Source organism: Patagioenas fasciata, chromosome 2 (assembly GCF_037038585.1).
Source record: "Patagioenas fasciata isolate bPatFas1 chromosome 2, bPatFas1.hap1, whole genome shotgun sequence".
In the NCBI taxonomy this organism is placed as follows: Eukaryota; Metazoa; Chordata; class Aves; order Columbiformes; family Columbidae; genus Patagioenas; species Patagioenas fasciata.
This window is the reverse complement of record NC_092521.1, coordinates 147,235,681-147,249,742: the sequence shown is the minus strand read 5'-3', so window position 1 is coordinate 147,249,742 and position 14,062 is coordinate 147,235,681. Positions and strand designations below refer to the sequence as shown.

The 14,062-nt window shown below is 43.1% G+C and overlaps 1 protein-coding gene across 2 annotated transcripts in view; it reads left to right on the top strand.

Moving 5' to 3' along the window:
* Window positions 1–13,766, top strand: part of RSU1 (Ras suppressor protein 1) — a 104,883-nt gene extending 91,117 nt beyond the window's left edge. For both annotated transcript variants that reach the window (XM_065831270.2, XM_065831272.2), the window contains exon 9: window positions 13,293–13,766. In XM_065831270.2, the coding sequence (XP_065687342.1) occupies window positions 13,293–13,395 (103 nt within the window). In that variant the 3' untranslated portion in view covers window positions 13,396–13,766. The remainder of the gene's footprint in view (window positions 1–13,292) is intronic.
* Window positions 13,767–14,062: the final 296 nt, after the last annotated feature.

Here is a 14,062-nt window from a genome sequence, read left to right as displayed (position 1 = left end):
GAGGGATTGATTTGTGGTTATTATTGCTGCCTTTGATCTGCCAACAGGGATCTGAAACTGATCCACCAGAGCAGCACAAGTCTGATATATAGTGCCAGATGGAGATGCCAGAATAGGTTACTCCTGCTGTCTTTGACGCTGCCTTATCATGAAGTGATAAAACAGGTAGTACAAAGCAAAGCAAGCAAGGGTTAGGAGCATGTGCGCTGCGGGTGTGCTGCTGGCTCTGTGAAGTGACTGCCAGCTGCTAAAGTCACTGCAGGATCAATCAGCCACTCGCAGCATTATCCTAACGCGATGAGAGGCTGAGGGACCCGAGCACGCGGAGCAGTTGGCTGGCATACAGAATGGAATATCCCTGGGTACTTCCACACTAAAATGAGGGAGTAGAAAATGCATACTCCCTGTATTTCAAAAGTAATCCCATATGATTATGGGATGGCCGTAGAACTGAAAAATGGTGTTTTGTTATAAGGGCTTTTATTCACCTGAGTTCATACCCTACCTGTGAAGTATATAAAAAATTAATCTCATTTTAAAAAGTTGTGCTGTAAGCAGTGAATATGGTCTAGCTGCTGAGAAGTTGGTGGGATTTTACCACTTCTGGTTTCATTTTGTTTAGAAATTAGAGCAATTTGAGGCTTAGTACAGCTATTAGTTCTCTATAGATCTCGTGATCATGTCAGCAAGCTCATTGCATAAGAAGAGCTTTATATAGATGTTGGATCAATTGGCAGTGAGCTGTCAATAAATGTATCTCCTTGACACCGTGCAATTGACAGGCTAATGAAGTGCTTTCTCTATGACAGAACTGTTGACAAATCTCTAGCCCCTTTGCTTTTCCCACTCCTGCGCTGGCATCCCTCAAAAAAACACTCTGTGCCACAAGCTTGGGGACAGATTCATGGGTAAGGGGGTGCCCATTTGCTGCTTTGCATGCACAGGCTGGGATTTGGCAGACATGTTAGTAACCTGTGTGTTAGAGGAACCAGAAGGTAAGGACAGTAGTCCAAGGACCACATTTGCCCTCCCTGCAATGTGCTTTCCAACATGTTTTGAAGAAGATGCAGAGTAGATGTCCCACAGTTTATCCTCCAAGACTGCAGCTTGGGGTTTGGTTCCCCGTCGTTGCACCCCTCTGCCTTTGTTGCTACCACGGCACTTAGAGTGATTCAGTGCAATTGGATTTGACTCCATGAGCCTTTTCCTCTTGCACAGGAGGAGGTCAAACCACTGGTTTATTTTGCATCACTCTTGAAGGCTCCTGTGGGTGCCTTATGCAAATGTCTGATGATCGAGTAAACTATTTTGTGTCTTTTTAAGTCAAAGTTCCATATTTGTTCTTCTAACTCATGAGTGTACGTAAGCACCAATGATATAGGATGAGTGCTGCCTACCTACGGCAAAAAGATGTTCAGCAAAACCAGATCATGTCAGTATGCATAATCCCACCGTCCTTGTAAAACTATTTTGGTTAATGCTTGCAGTAAGAAGTTTACAGAGTGACTCATTGGCCCTTAGCTATTACTAGCACTTGATGAGAAGAAATAATTTTCACTCCAGTGTTCATAGCCAGCCTGGATGTTGTTCGGGTGTTGATGTATAGTTTGGGGCTTGTGAGCTCTATTACAGGTGCAGTTTGCCAGTTTGCTTGCATGGATAATAATGGGCATCTGTAGATGATTTAAATAACAAAGAAAGAGCTGTTTGATTGATAGCGTAAAGCTGTGTTTATTTTTGCACAGTTTCCAAGATATGCCTCAGTTGCTAACACTAATTACAACACAAATTACTATGGAACCTCTATTGTAATTCTTAAGTAATCTAGAGGTCTTTGCACTTCCCAAGTCACTCTATTCAGGAGAGTGCTAAAATAAGAAATGTAGGTGATTTCAAAGAAGACTATGATGAGACTGTCTCGTGGGATAGCCCGTGCTGCATGGTGTGCACTAGTGGATTTTCAGTTGTCAGGAATAGATTGCATGACATTAAAGGCCAAACCTTGCACCCACTGAAATCAGAAGCAAAACTGGTATTGATTTTGTTGAAATCAAAATCAGGCTGACACTATGCTGGCGTTTTATCTTAATGAACATCAGGGAAGAAGAAAGGCTTTCAAAAGGCTCTGTGTAGTTCACACTGTGGGCCTTGAATGACACTGAAAGCAACTTGGGAAGTTGTGTGGATTGCGTGACATCTAAAGTTACTGATGTGACTGTAACTGCTCATTTCCAAAGGGGTGGTCAGCTTCTTGCTTGGCAAGAGGGAAGGAAGCCAATATAAAAATCTGCAATGGATCAGGGACAAGGATTCACAAAGCAAGTAAGACCTTTTTGTCTACCCAACTCATCGTGCACTGTGGAACACCAATCTAGGAAAAATACTGCTGCCAGGGAAACAGGAGCATATCACGGTTTGTTTCTGGTAGACAAAAGGAAGCCAAACCCTTCACTCAAAGTTTTAATGGCATGAAAAAATGTTATGTGATTTTCCTGTTGTTACAGAACCTTCTCCAACTGTAGGCAAGTTCGGTTTATAGAATAGAGCTTTAAGAAAGAGGACAAGCTAAAATATTCAAACAAATGTTAGTGTCTTGTAATACCTGAGGAGCTGGTTCAGTTTGCTGATTGCACAGTTTCAGTGTGGTCTGAGTAATGAAGAGCTGACTTGTGAGCCTAGTTCGGTGTAATTCCCTGAGTACTCTTGAAGCATAACAAACCCAGAAAGACTGTAATGAAAAATAATAGAAAGGTAGCTGGGGGCTTAACTTACGATCTCTGCTCATTACAGTATGTGACATTTTCATTGCAGTGTTACCATAAAGATTATTGGCTGCCACATAACACAGGTCCCCCCTGAAAAGATTCTGGAAAAGCTTTGTTGGCACAGTAAAAGCCATGGAAAAATGCCAGAGATCTGCTTAAAACCCAGTAATTGTTTGACAGATATTAATGGTGTGGTGCTGTGTTCAAAACTGTCTGGAAAATGGGGTGAATAGTCTGAATAATTTTTTTACATGGTATCTATGTGACCATCTTTGGTCTTCTGCAGTAGCTGGATATAACTGGAAAAACATTGTATTGGTATTTTTTGCTTCCATAATGAAGTACTTGATCTCTGACTTTCAAAATTTCAGCGTTTTATCAAGAATGGTGACAACAATTTTGAAATTGGCTTTGAATCTCCTTGCTCCTTTTGCACATAAGTGGACCTGTCTGAGCACAATTAATCAGAGTGTCTGGAAGATTGACATTGGCGTGTTTATGCCAACACTGGCCAGGGGACTGTTGAAAAGGCTGTATTTGGGAACTGGAAAGAGATTTCATGAGGAGGATGGCAAAAGTTAATATTTGCATTGACCTGTTATGCATGTTCAAAAATTCAACCCAAGAAGGTTCCCCTGGAACAGCCTTTCTGGAAAGTATGACCAACATGTGTCAAACAAAGCCAGCTCAGGGACTACATGAAATTGGATTGTCTGTGATGTGTAGTGCTTCATATGTGGTCCTGTGTGTCAAAAAGGTGATGTGACTTTCCTCATTTCCTATTTTTTCCCAGTAATGCTTTTGAGCAGCTAAATCCATTGGGCTAGAGGTGCCAGGAGATTCCTCCACTGATGGCAGTGCTCCATATCCCTGTTCCCTTGTCCTGCAGCAGCAAGGCTAGCCACAGATTTAGAACCTGTATATGCACATGGCCAGCCATGAACATGATGGGAGGACAGATGGCCACGTAAACGCAGAGAGGACAGCATTTCTAGGGATCAGTGATCAGGGAAAACCCTATATCAAGGATCCCTCTGGTACCTGGCTCCCAAATCTTGATGTCTCAGGTATCAGGAACCCAGATCTAGTCTCGCCAGCCTCCAGCCCCTCAGCCGTCCTGGGAGCTGGACCCACACTCTCAGTATCTCCAGCATTTGGTCCATCCTACTGACCACCTGTTCTGGCTTGAACTTTGCCGGTGGGTCATGCAGGCATGAGGCATGCTGTCAGAACAGAGAGCACACACCAAAAACAGTGAGAAACGGGGTTTAGGGAGGACAAAGTGGAGATGGTTTGGCGCAGGGCTTTGCCAGACAAATGTTCTCACCGGCCGCATGCCTGCACACTATTGGCCTAATTTATTCCCCACCTGATCCTCTTTGCATTTTCCTATACTTGTCTCCACCATCTACCTTGATTCCTTCCTTCCCTTCTCTTGGTCCTGCCAGATGTAGAATAACTTATAGAAAGTTCCTTGGCTTGCACTTAGCTATTTTTACTGTTTCCTTCTTTTTTTTTTTTTTTTTTTAATGTTAATTAGGTGCACAGCAAGATGCATGTAGTAAATCAGTAATAAAGATGATGTAAGGGGATTTATCTGAGCAACAAGCCCTTTAGTGTAGCCCTCAAAAAAGGAAAATGAGCACTGGTTTCCTTAAGCCCAAAGGACTCCATGTGGACAACAAGACTAAAATAACGTAAAAATGAAGACTGTGTTCGGCTGGCTCCAGGAAGGTGACTGTGCTGCATGCCAAGATGTTTTCTGCACTGTGTTCTCTGCATGTCTGAGATTAGTTTGAGAGCAGGCAGGTGGCCCTGAATATGGTCCCAACAACAGGGTTCAGTGAAATGGAGCAAACTGTTGACTTATCTGCTGCATGCTCGTGGAAGTACAAATGCATAAAGACAAGGGTGGTGCTGATACAGGTGACTTCAGTAAACAGCACACACTTCTTTCTCATTTAACTAGTCCTTTTACTTCTCACTGGGGCATTTTTCTCTGTACCCACATGTGCTGCCTTCTGCCAGAGAAGCTGATCCTGCTCATGCAGATTCTGTGGCTCTTAGTTCCTTTTCATTCATTACATGGAGGATGTAATTTGTTCTAGTGGATACCTCAGCTCTCAGGGTTTGCAGCTGATGTCCATATGTGGCACTAAATTGTTTTTCCTGGTCATATGTAAGTGGGAGAGCACCACTTGATCTGTGAAAAGAAAACCAAAAAAGTAATCCACTGCAGTCTGGGAATTCTGAGTTGTAAGGACTTCAGGTTCTGACCTACAAAGTTTCTCTGTGCATGGGGCAGATCCAGGGACTAGTCTGCTATGTAGCTGAGACACCAGTCCATTCGAAATGGAGTGTGAGGAGGGAGATCAGCCCTCATGGACATGCTTGAAGATGTGAGTCCCAGGTGAGAAATTCTTCTCTCCCTGCTCCTCTCCAGCTGCTGACTCATTATGTTGGTCTGGCTGAGGGTTGTTTTATCAGCATAACAGATTCTGTAGATGAAATCTTAATTCGTGCTTGTCTCTGTTTTTAAAGAAATAAGCATAAACACATCCTCTCCTTTCCATCCTCATCACAGTTCCATGGAGGTCCTCCTTCTGTGTCTCTCTGTCTTTGTGTCACAGCTGAGATTTTCAGTGCTGGGCTCCCTGGGGATTAGACAGGTCTGACTTTCAGAAAGCACATGCTGGTGTTCCATGTGCTTTCAAAACCCTCCCTGCCAAAAGCCACATTTCTTGTAAGGTCTTTCCAGTTGGGTATGTAGTGTCATTAGCCAGTTTTGGCCTGTACATTTTCCTTTAAAAAAGACCTTTTCTTTTTTGCTAGGTTTCTATGAGCTTCCAGCTGTGCTCCCCTAACAAGCCTCTCATTTAAAGTACTTGCTTCAGAAGGCTGCTAGCCTCAGAGAATATAAGGAGAAGGTTTTTGTTACTGTCTATTAATTAAAGAAATACCTAACACCTACTTGGAATTCCTTTTTGAAAAACATAAATTAGTTCTCCTTAACATGTAAGATGGTGAGTTCAAAGAAGCAGTGATTAAATTAACCAGTTAAAGAGTGGACATGTCTGGCAGAATTAAAATTACCCAGGAAGTGCCAGCCCTGTAGGAGATCAGGTGTTTGTAAATCGTAATTAATCTCAGCTCAAGTCTCCCCTGAGGTGTCTCCTTTTACGTCTGACTGGACTGTGTTCCCTTTACAGCTGCTGCATTTGGGCTGCTGAGTCGTCACAGCAGGACTGGTGATGCTATTGTGAGGAGCACCACAGGGAGCTCCTGGGATCGGACCAGAGGTCCATCTGGTCAGTGTCCACCTCTGACAGCAACCTGTAAAGAAAGAGGGTGGGAAACATGGTGCATAGAGGTTGAGCCTTTCTCTTCTTCAGTTGTATGGTACTGCAAATGTAAAGGGGAGAGACTAGGGTTGAGGGATCTGACAGAAGGGAGCCCTGTGGGGAATGGAATGAAGTGACCAGTGGGAGATGTGCAGGATGAATGGGCTTAGTTTGAAGGATGTGCATTCTACACAGTTGCTGAGACAGTGAGCTCCAGGACAGTTTTAGTGGAATACTTTTTTTTTTTTCTTATTGATATTTGGAGTGTTTTTTAGGCAGGAATTCACAATAAGTTAATGCTAGGCTGTTCGTGACTCTAGTGTAGCCTATAATGTTAGGTAGCTAACAGCTTGTGAGAATGTGCAAAGTGGAACAGAGAGGGAGTGGTTGCTCTGGGTGGACTTCATCTAGCATTTTAAATTATCTAAATGTGAATGTCTGTGTGTCAGCTAGCTGCACACTGTCCCCTGTAGTCAGTGGAAATCAGTAACAGTATATAGCAATGATGCATCTCACAGCAGATGCTTATCTTTGGTCACCCAAAAAACTCTCTGCTCCACTGGCTTCATTAGCCAGATCTTCACTTACCACAGGATGAGCTTGGATACCTAACTGTCCACCTGTACTGAATCCTCTCCTGCTTATCAGATGTGGGGTCCGGAAAATGAAAGTAGGTACAAAAAAAGAGGTGGACTCAGCAGGGAGAAGGTGATCAGTTCCCCTGTGGAGTGCCTCTGGGGGTGAAGACCCCCAGAAAACACTTGAGAAGGTAAGGGATTTCTGGTGATGTAGAAAGTCTCCCTGAAAGGCCAAGCGCTGGACTTGGAAGAATTAGGGAGGATGATGCAAGGGCGAACTGCAGGAATTTTGGGTAATAAAGGTGATTGGAGCAGGTGGAGGCAATGGAAAATATCACAGGTTGTTATGCTTTGGAGCGTCTTGAGGATGGGCTGTGGAAGGTGATGATTTGGGGCCGCCTGAAGTATTAAACGTAGTGTGAGTGGGCAATAGAGGCAGACAAACTGTTACAGACCTGAAAATACCACAGCAGCTTTACACCACATTAAGCACTGCAGGTTGAGTAGCCCTGAGGCTCTATCAGCCCCTGCCCCCTTCATCCAGCCAGCGCTGCCTCCACTCCAGAGCCCGAGGAGTGAGCTGGTACGCAGAGGTGACAGCCCAAAACTGAGGTTTTTGAAGGTGCTTGCAGAGAGCTTCAGATGATGAACATCTCTGACACTGCTGCCATCTGCTCTCAGAGCGCTCTCAAAAAAGGGGCAAAAAATTAGCTGAATAAAATGAGTCACTCTTGTCTGTTCTTCCTTATAAAGAATCCTAGAACTGCAGCTTGCCATCTGAGTGTGCAAGGAAACCAGATATTCATTTCACTTATCCATGCAATGTTCCTCTTAATTTAAATTATCTGATTTATGCCACAGAGAATAAAACCAAATTATTTGTAAACTACCAAAATAATATGATACTTGCAAGTAATTTTAACCTCTCCCTATTTTATCTGACTGGTACATTGCTGGCAAATTAAACCCCAGTACTTGTCCCCTTCCTGGGAGAAGATGTGGTTTGAGGAGGTGATGTTTTAGCAGCTCCCAAGGGAGGAAAGCCCAGTCTCAGTTGCTCAGAGGGAATACCAGGAGCAGTGATAAGCTACACAGAAGCTGCCAGGGCAAAAGTGTCTTACAGTAGGTGCTTGAGAACTGTAACTAGAACAGGCCAGCCAGCACGTGTCAGTCCTGCAAGCGCTTCTTTCAGTGTCAGGTCTCCAGTGAGATCTCCACTGATTCAGCCTCTCCCCTCTCCTGCTTCAGCAGCTGAGGTCGGGGACTGTCCCGTTTAGATCACTGTAAATATCCACATTTGAAGCTGCGTCTGAGCATTAAATACCTGCCTGAGCCTGGGCTCGAGCTTTTGGAAAAGTGAGCAGCACTGGAATGTTTCACTGTCATTTCTCAGGTTACGGGACATACCTAGAGATGGTATGTCTCCAGGATTGTATTCAGCTGTGCCTGTGTTTTCATTCTGCACACTCACCCTGCACCTGTATTACAGACGTAAAGAGAAAGCGATGTATTTCTAGAGGCTAATTTTGGAAATCCTCTTTCAAAATGCTTAAACTAATGGGTGCATCAGATGCTGTAGTTCACTAGTTTATACAAGTTCACTCTTTTCTTCTCTGAGACTGTGTAACCTTCAGCTGGTGAGTGTTGTGTTGTATGAGAGAGACAAATTGGAGGCAATTGTGCTGAAAGTGATTTTTGAAAATGGCTCTTTCGAACTTTATGAATTTTAACTGAAGTTCTTTCTTGAATTCAGAGATTTTGGTAGCAAAACTGTATGCTTTCAAGTTACAAGGTTCCATGCCTGAGCTTATGCTGTAAATTGCAACATTTAGCAATTTGTAGTTTAATTTAGAAGGATCACCTACTTTCCTAAATGCTTAACTAACGTGGCAGGCTGTGGTTATTGATTCTCTCTGAATTTATTACAAGAAAGCTGTATTCACTCTTTCCTCTTGGGAATGCCGCTCCTGAACTGCATGCTTGCTAGTGACAGCTTAGACCCCTGATACATAACCAAAGACCTTGCCTAATATCCTTGCAACTACTTGGGGAATTTTTATTAAGTAAAAGCATCATTAAAGTAGACAGAATGATGAAGTTTAATGAGCATCTTTCTCACTTGATATTGTTAGTTTGCTGCAGCAGCCATAGTGCACTCATTTGTTACTTCCAGCGGGGCAGATAGAGAATGCAGGGAGGTTTTGTTTATGTTTATATTTACATACAAAGAAACATTTATGTTCATGAGAGATACTTGCTTTTCAAAATATATAGAAAGAAAGCAAGCAACTGGAAGTCTCTATCTGAGGGCTTTCTGCATTTTCAGTCTTACATTTAATCTCCCATTTCACTTAACATAATGAGAAGGCTGCATGCAATACTGTAGCTGCTAAGTCTACAAAGGTTCAGCAGTTTGTGAACTGTGTTTATAATAACGAGTTTGCTGCAGACCGCAAACATCTGAAATATTTATTTGCGTTCCATATTTTATTCTTCAGCTGGGGCTGTGGGCTGTGTGTGGTGTCCTGCTCAAAGCCCTACCAGCCCCACGAGCAGATGACATTCCAAAATATCAAGTGTGAAGGTGCTGCCGAGAGTGTATTACCAGCACTTATTGCACAAATCTGCCTTGAAACAGGAGTCGCGGTCTGCCTCAGTATTCTTATGTCTGTTTGTGGGGACCATCTGCCTTCACTAAGGGCCTGGTCATGCAAGCAGGTATGACAAGGTGCCGCCTCCGAGTGCATCACCGTCCGTCAGCTGAGCCCCATAACCAGCTGGCTGCGTGGCCGAAGCTGCCCTCGGCCTGTGGGGACGGTGTGTCGGTGTCTCTGCCGGAGACATTTGACTTCACAGCAATGCCAGCGCAAGAGCACGTACACAGTGAGTTGCTGCAGCTTGGCTGACAGACGGTGATGTGCAAGCTATGGTTTCTGTGGCTGGATCTATCTAGTAGGTATCGAAATCATTAAGGACTCCACATCTACTACAGCCAAAGGCTTATAGGGTTTTTTTAGTAGGTTTTTGTGTCATTCAGATAGTTGCTTGTTCATTGAATATTGTGAATTCTCTTTTCCCTAGTGTAACAGAAGGCAAATTCTGTCCCACAGGCATTATCACAGTCATTATTGTATTTAAATGCTGTTGTGACACCATATGTCTCCTCATATTTGATGTGTACAAACACAAGAGAGAGTCCCTGTCTGTGAAGGCATCTATAATCTAAATACGTCTGATCCTTGCTCTTTGCATAGCAGACTACTGTGATAGATTGTAAAGCATTTATCGTCAGCTGAGATAGTAACGTGAAACTGAAACTTCTTTGGAATTTTGCCAGAGAAATTTAAGTAGATATATTTGATTGCTTATTTCAAACCCGAAAATTAATTTCCAGGATGAAGTATTGATGCACATGCCGGTAGAAGTGATTGGACATGAGAATAAGTGAAAGGAATGTAAAAGTGCTGCAGATGTCTGCAACTCATGCACATCTGCTGCTACTGACATGGTACTTGCATGGAGCAGGGGGAGTTGCTAGAACACCAACAACAATGAATATCATAAGGAGCAAATATCAAAGGAAAACTGATACCAGAAATACTTACAGGTCACTTGGGATTTTTGCTGCGTAACGCATGCAGTGGCCGCTGTACCTCATTTTGCAGTCAAAAGGCATTGCCCAAGTAGACTTTACCAGAACTCTGAAGTTCATTCTAAATTGTCAATATTCAGTTTCTGCACTTCAAAAGCATCTATGTAGTCAGGAGAATTCCCACCACACCCTTTTACTTCAGAAAAAGCTCACTAATCTGAGCTCTGCCAGTCCACAGACTTGAAAATTTGCACTTAGAAACCAGGAAAGGAGAGGCAGAATGAATGCCAAAAGTGTCATCCAAGAGGGAAATTCATATAAAGTTTCCAAAGCAAAAAAGCAGAGTTTAAACCAACTCGTGGGTTGGCACTAACAGGGAAAGGGAGCTGTGGGGCAGTGACAGGGGACTTCAGTTCCCATACACAAAGTGTTTTTGTGGTCAGATAGAGTGGATCAGTGGATTCTCTGTTAATTCAGTGCTGAAAGTCCCAAATGGGGACCTTCTTCTTATATGAAAAGCCTCCCATTCTACTCCAACATAGCATCATTTCTCTAGAGCCAAAAAACAACTTGAATGTTGATTTAGTATTTAACTAACTCTTGGTGTTTGCAGATTTAAGCATGTGTTTCCACTTCTCTGTTGCGAACTTCTCAGAGTTATGAAATTGTTGCTGGTGGCAGTTCAAATGCTACACTGCATGTCATTGGGAAGAAGATGCTGCTTGTCCCCTGCCTTCTTTACCCTGGATAGGTCTCTGGTGGGACAACCTCCTTGAATGACAGCTGAAATATTTCTGTGCTCTTCCACTATGATAGTATTTCCTGATACCAGAACATCTCCTTCCCTACTTCCCTCCCTCAAGTCACTTAAAGCCTTCTAAAACAGGACAGCTTTTAAGATGGATATTTGATTAATACGCGTACTGTGTACTTGGATAAAATACAGCCTTGTGCTGTTGGGGCTGTATCTCTTATGAAAAGAAAAATACATGTACTGTAGCTAATAGTCAGCAGGCAGTTATCACAGAGGGTCAGGGCTCTCTGCATACGTCAGGAAATGGCATCTGATCCCTTGTTGACAGCAGGTGATGGCACACATAAAATTTCAGTAATGTGAAGTAATGTCATCATTTACAGTTGTATTTTCCTTGAGCAAGGCTGTTTTGGGTACAGCGCACCTTGACAGCAGCCTGTTTAGAGGGGTAATGTAAAACTAGAGCTGCTGAGGAGGTGGAAGCGAGAGCTGCCTCTCCACCCCACCCTAGGAGAAACTCTAGTCCCATTCCACAGTCCGGGAACCCCAGCCTTGAAGTATCCTCAAGATGCAGCAAAATAAATCTCAGAGCAGATCGTAGGTTTTAGTCTCCTGACTTGTATATGTCTTAGCTAAAACCTCTCTGTATCTGACATAAACAGCCCCTCCATAGCCATGCCTTAGAGCACAGTAATTCAAGAGTTTGGATCCTTGTTCAATGTCTCTTGCATACGATTGAGTGCATAGTCCACCAGGCCCTGTAGAAGAAGGAGGGCCAGTCTTCTGCTGAAATCCGGCTCAGCCTGCAAACTAAGAGGTCGCTGTAAGTAAAGAGTCACTTTATCTCCGAGGTACTCACTCAGGCCGATGTCCACTGCAGAACTGTATAGCAGGTCATGCTTTCTGAGTGAGCAACAGCGTATCATGAGTAACTGAGTCTGTCCCAGCACGACCAAGCAAATGATCGGTACCAGCTCCTGGTTTGCAGCGAGGGCTGGACAGACACGCAGGCTGCACACACAGACTGCAGCGGGGGGGAGCCTGTGAGGGGCTGGGGCAGCTTTCTGCCTGCACCAGACACAGGAAAACGCAGAACCTGGGTTCTGTGGCAGCAGTGCTGACAGCTGCCCATCCCAATTTTGACACATCAAAAGGCAATTCTAGAAAGACGCAGAGTTTCTCAGTCCCAAGCCCCTGGATCCGTCCTGTTTCACGACAAAGTCCACCAAAAGGTGGAAGTGCGGAGACACAAGGAAGGCTGTTGTGGGAACTGGTGCCATGATCTTCACTGACAGAGTTCCTATCAAGTGGTAGAAGTTTGTGTTCAACATGACTGACAACAGCCTCATACGGGACTGGGATGGACACTCACCAGCGTGGGGCTGAAGCGTCAGAGGGAGCACCTGTCAATGGGTTTTCAGTGTTGGTGTCGACATTGCCGTGTTTATACAGCCGAATGGGCAGAAACAAATCTTGTCTCTGTTCCCTTCTAGATACACTGACATGTCCGCAAAGTATGTCTTCAAAAAGCACTTTATGTTAATAAGAGGAGTTTGAGCTGTGTTTATTTTGGGTAGGTTTTTAATTTAGTTTAATCAGGAATACTCATAAATTATCTATTAATTACTATGTGATATTTAGCAAGATCCTCTCAGCCATGTAGTCTATTTAGCTTTGCTGTGAACGCTAGCCGTCTTAATTGTAGGATACTTTGTCAACATTTAATCAGTGGCACTTACTAATGTGGCATTGATGTGTTGGTGGCTGTCCCAGTGCTATCAATCATGTGTGAGCAGCAAAGGCGGCGGTGACACCATTGCTCTCTGTCACATTATGAAGCCCTTGGGTTTTCTGGTTAGGGATGATGCTCACTTCGCTCTAAGTGGGCACTCTGTCTCTCCAGTTCAACCCAATTTTTGTCATTGTCAACTTGAATACACTTCCTTGCAGCATTCCAAGCCTTAATCCCATAACTGCAGAATTAAAGGTTGCTAGTTTCTGAAGGCAAAACTGATTGCTCATTCACTGCTCCAAAGGCCTGCTCTTCCCCATGTTACTCTCTGATTAGTCATGAAAAACCTAATATTATGGACTGCAGCATGAGCTCTCATGGAAAAGTCTGTGTTGAGTTTGAGACAAAATAAATATAATGACCTTCCTTTTTCATTTCTAGTAACTAGATGCATTGTTTAACATGCTGCAGAGTAAAAGCTTGTGTTAAATGGTCGTATCACAAATATTCCTTATCTCATTTCCTTGCAGTCTTTATGGCAGACACATGCAGGCGAATCCTGAACCTCCAAAGAAGAACAATGACAAGTCAAAGAAGATCAGCCGTAAGCCTCTGGCAGCCAAGAATAAATAAGGCCCTGGCTCCTGCCTCTGTTTTTATATCTTTTACATTGCTTTTGCATGTGCCTATAATATTCCTGCACGTCTCCTGTTACTCATAAAAGGCAGACACTAGAGGTAAAAGCATTTTACTCTGTATACTGCTTTAGAAGACACTGTTTGAGGAATACAATATCACATATTCTCCTAATTATGGTCACATTTATGTAGCCATTTAATATATCACTGTCAAACACATTTTAGCTTTTCTATTTATATGTATATTAATGTCCTCTTACTCACATGTATCACATCCTGTTAATATCAGGGGTTTTGCACCTATATTATACGATATTAAATTTCACATAATATTCCAAGTGATTTTAATAAAGGTCTTTATTTGTATTGTGTTTCAGTTTCTTCAGTAGGATTTCTGGATAGCTAATTCCTTGAGGAATGTGTATGTCCAGTGTCCTGCAATGTGTTAATTTCTTGTGTAGGAATGTGGTGGCATTTTGTCTGATAGAAATTTGTTAAAATGTTAAACATTCTGTTCAAGGAGTGAAAAATTTTAATCAGTTTCTATTTCTTTTTTACATTGCTATGTCCTGCTTTTTTGCCTTGAAGGTTATTTTGAAATCAAGGAGTAGGGAAGGGAGAGAGGAAAGAAAAAAAATTGTCTTTGTGAAAAGCTGCCAATT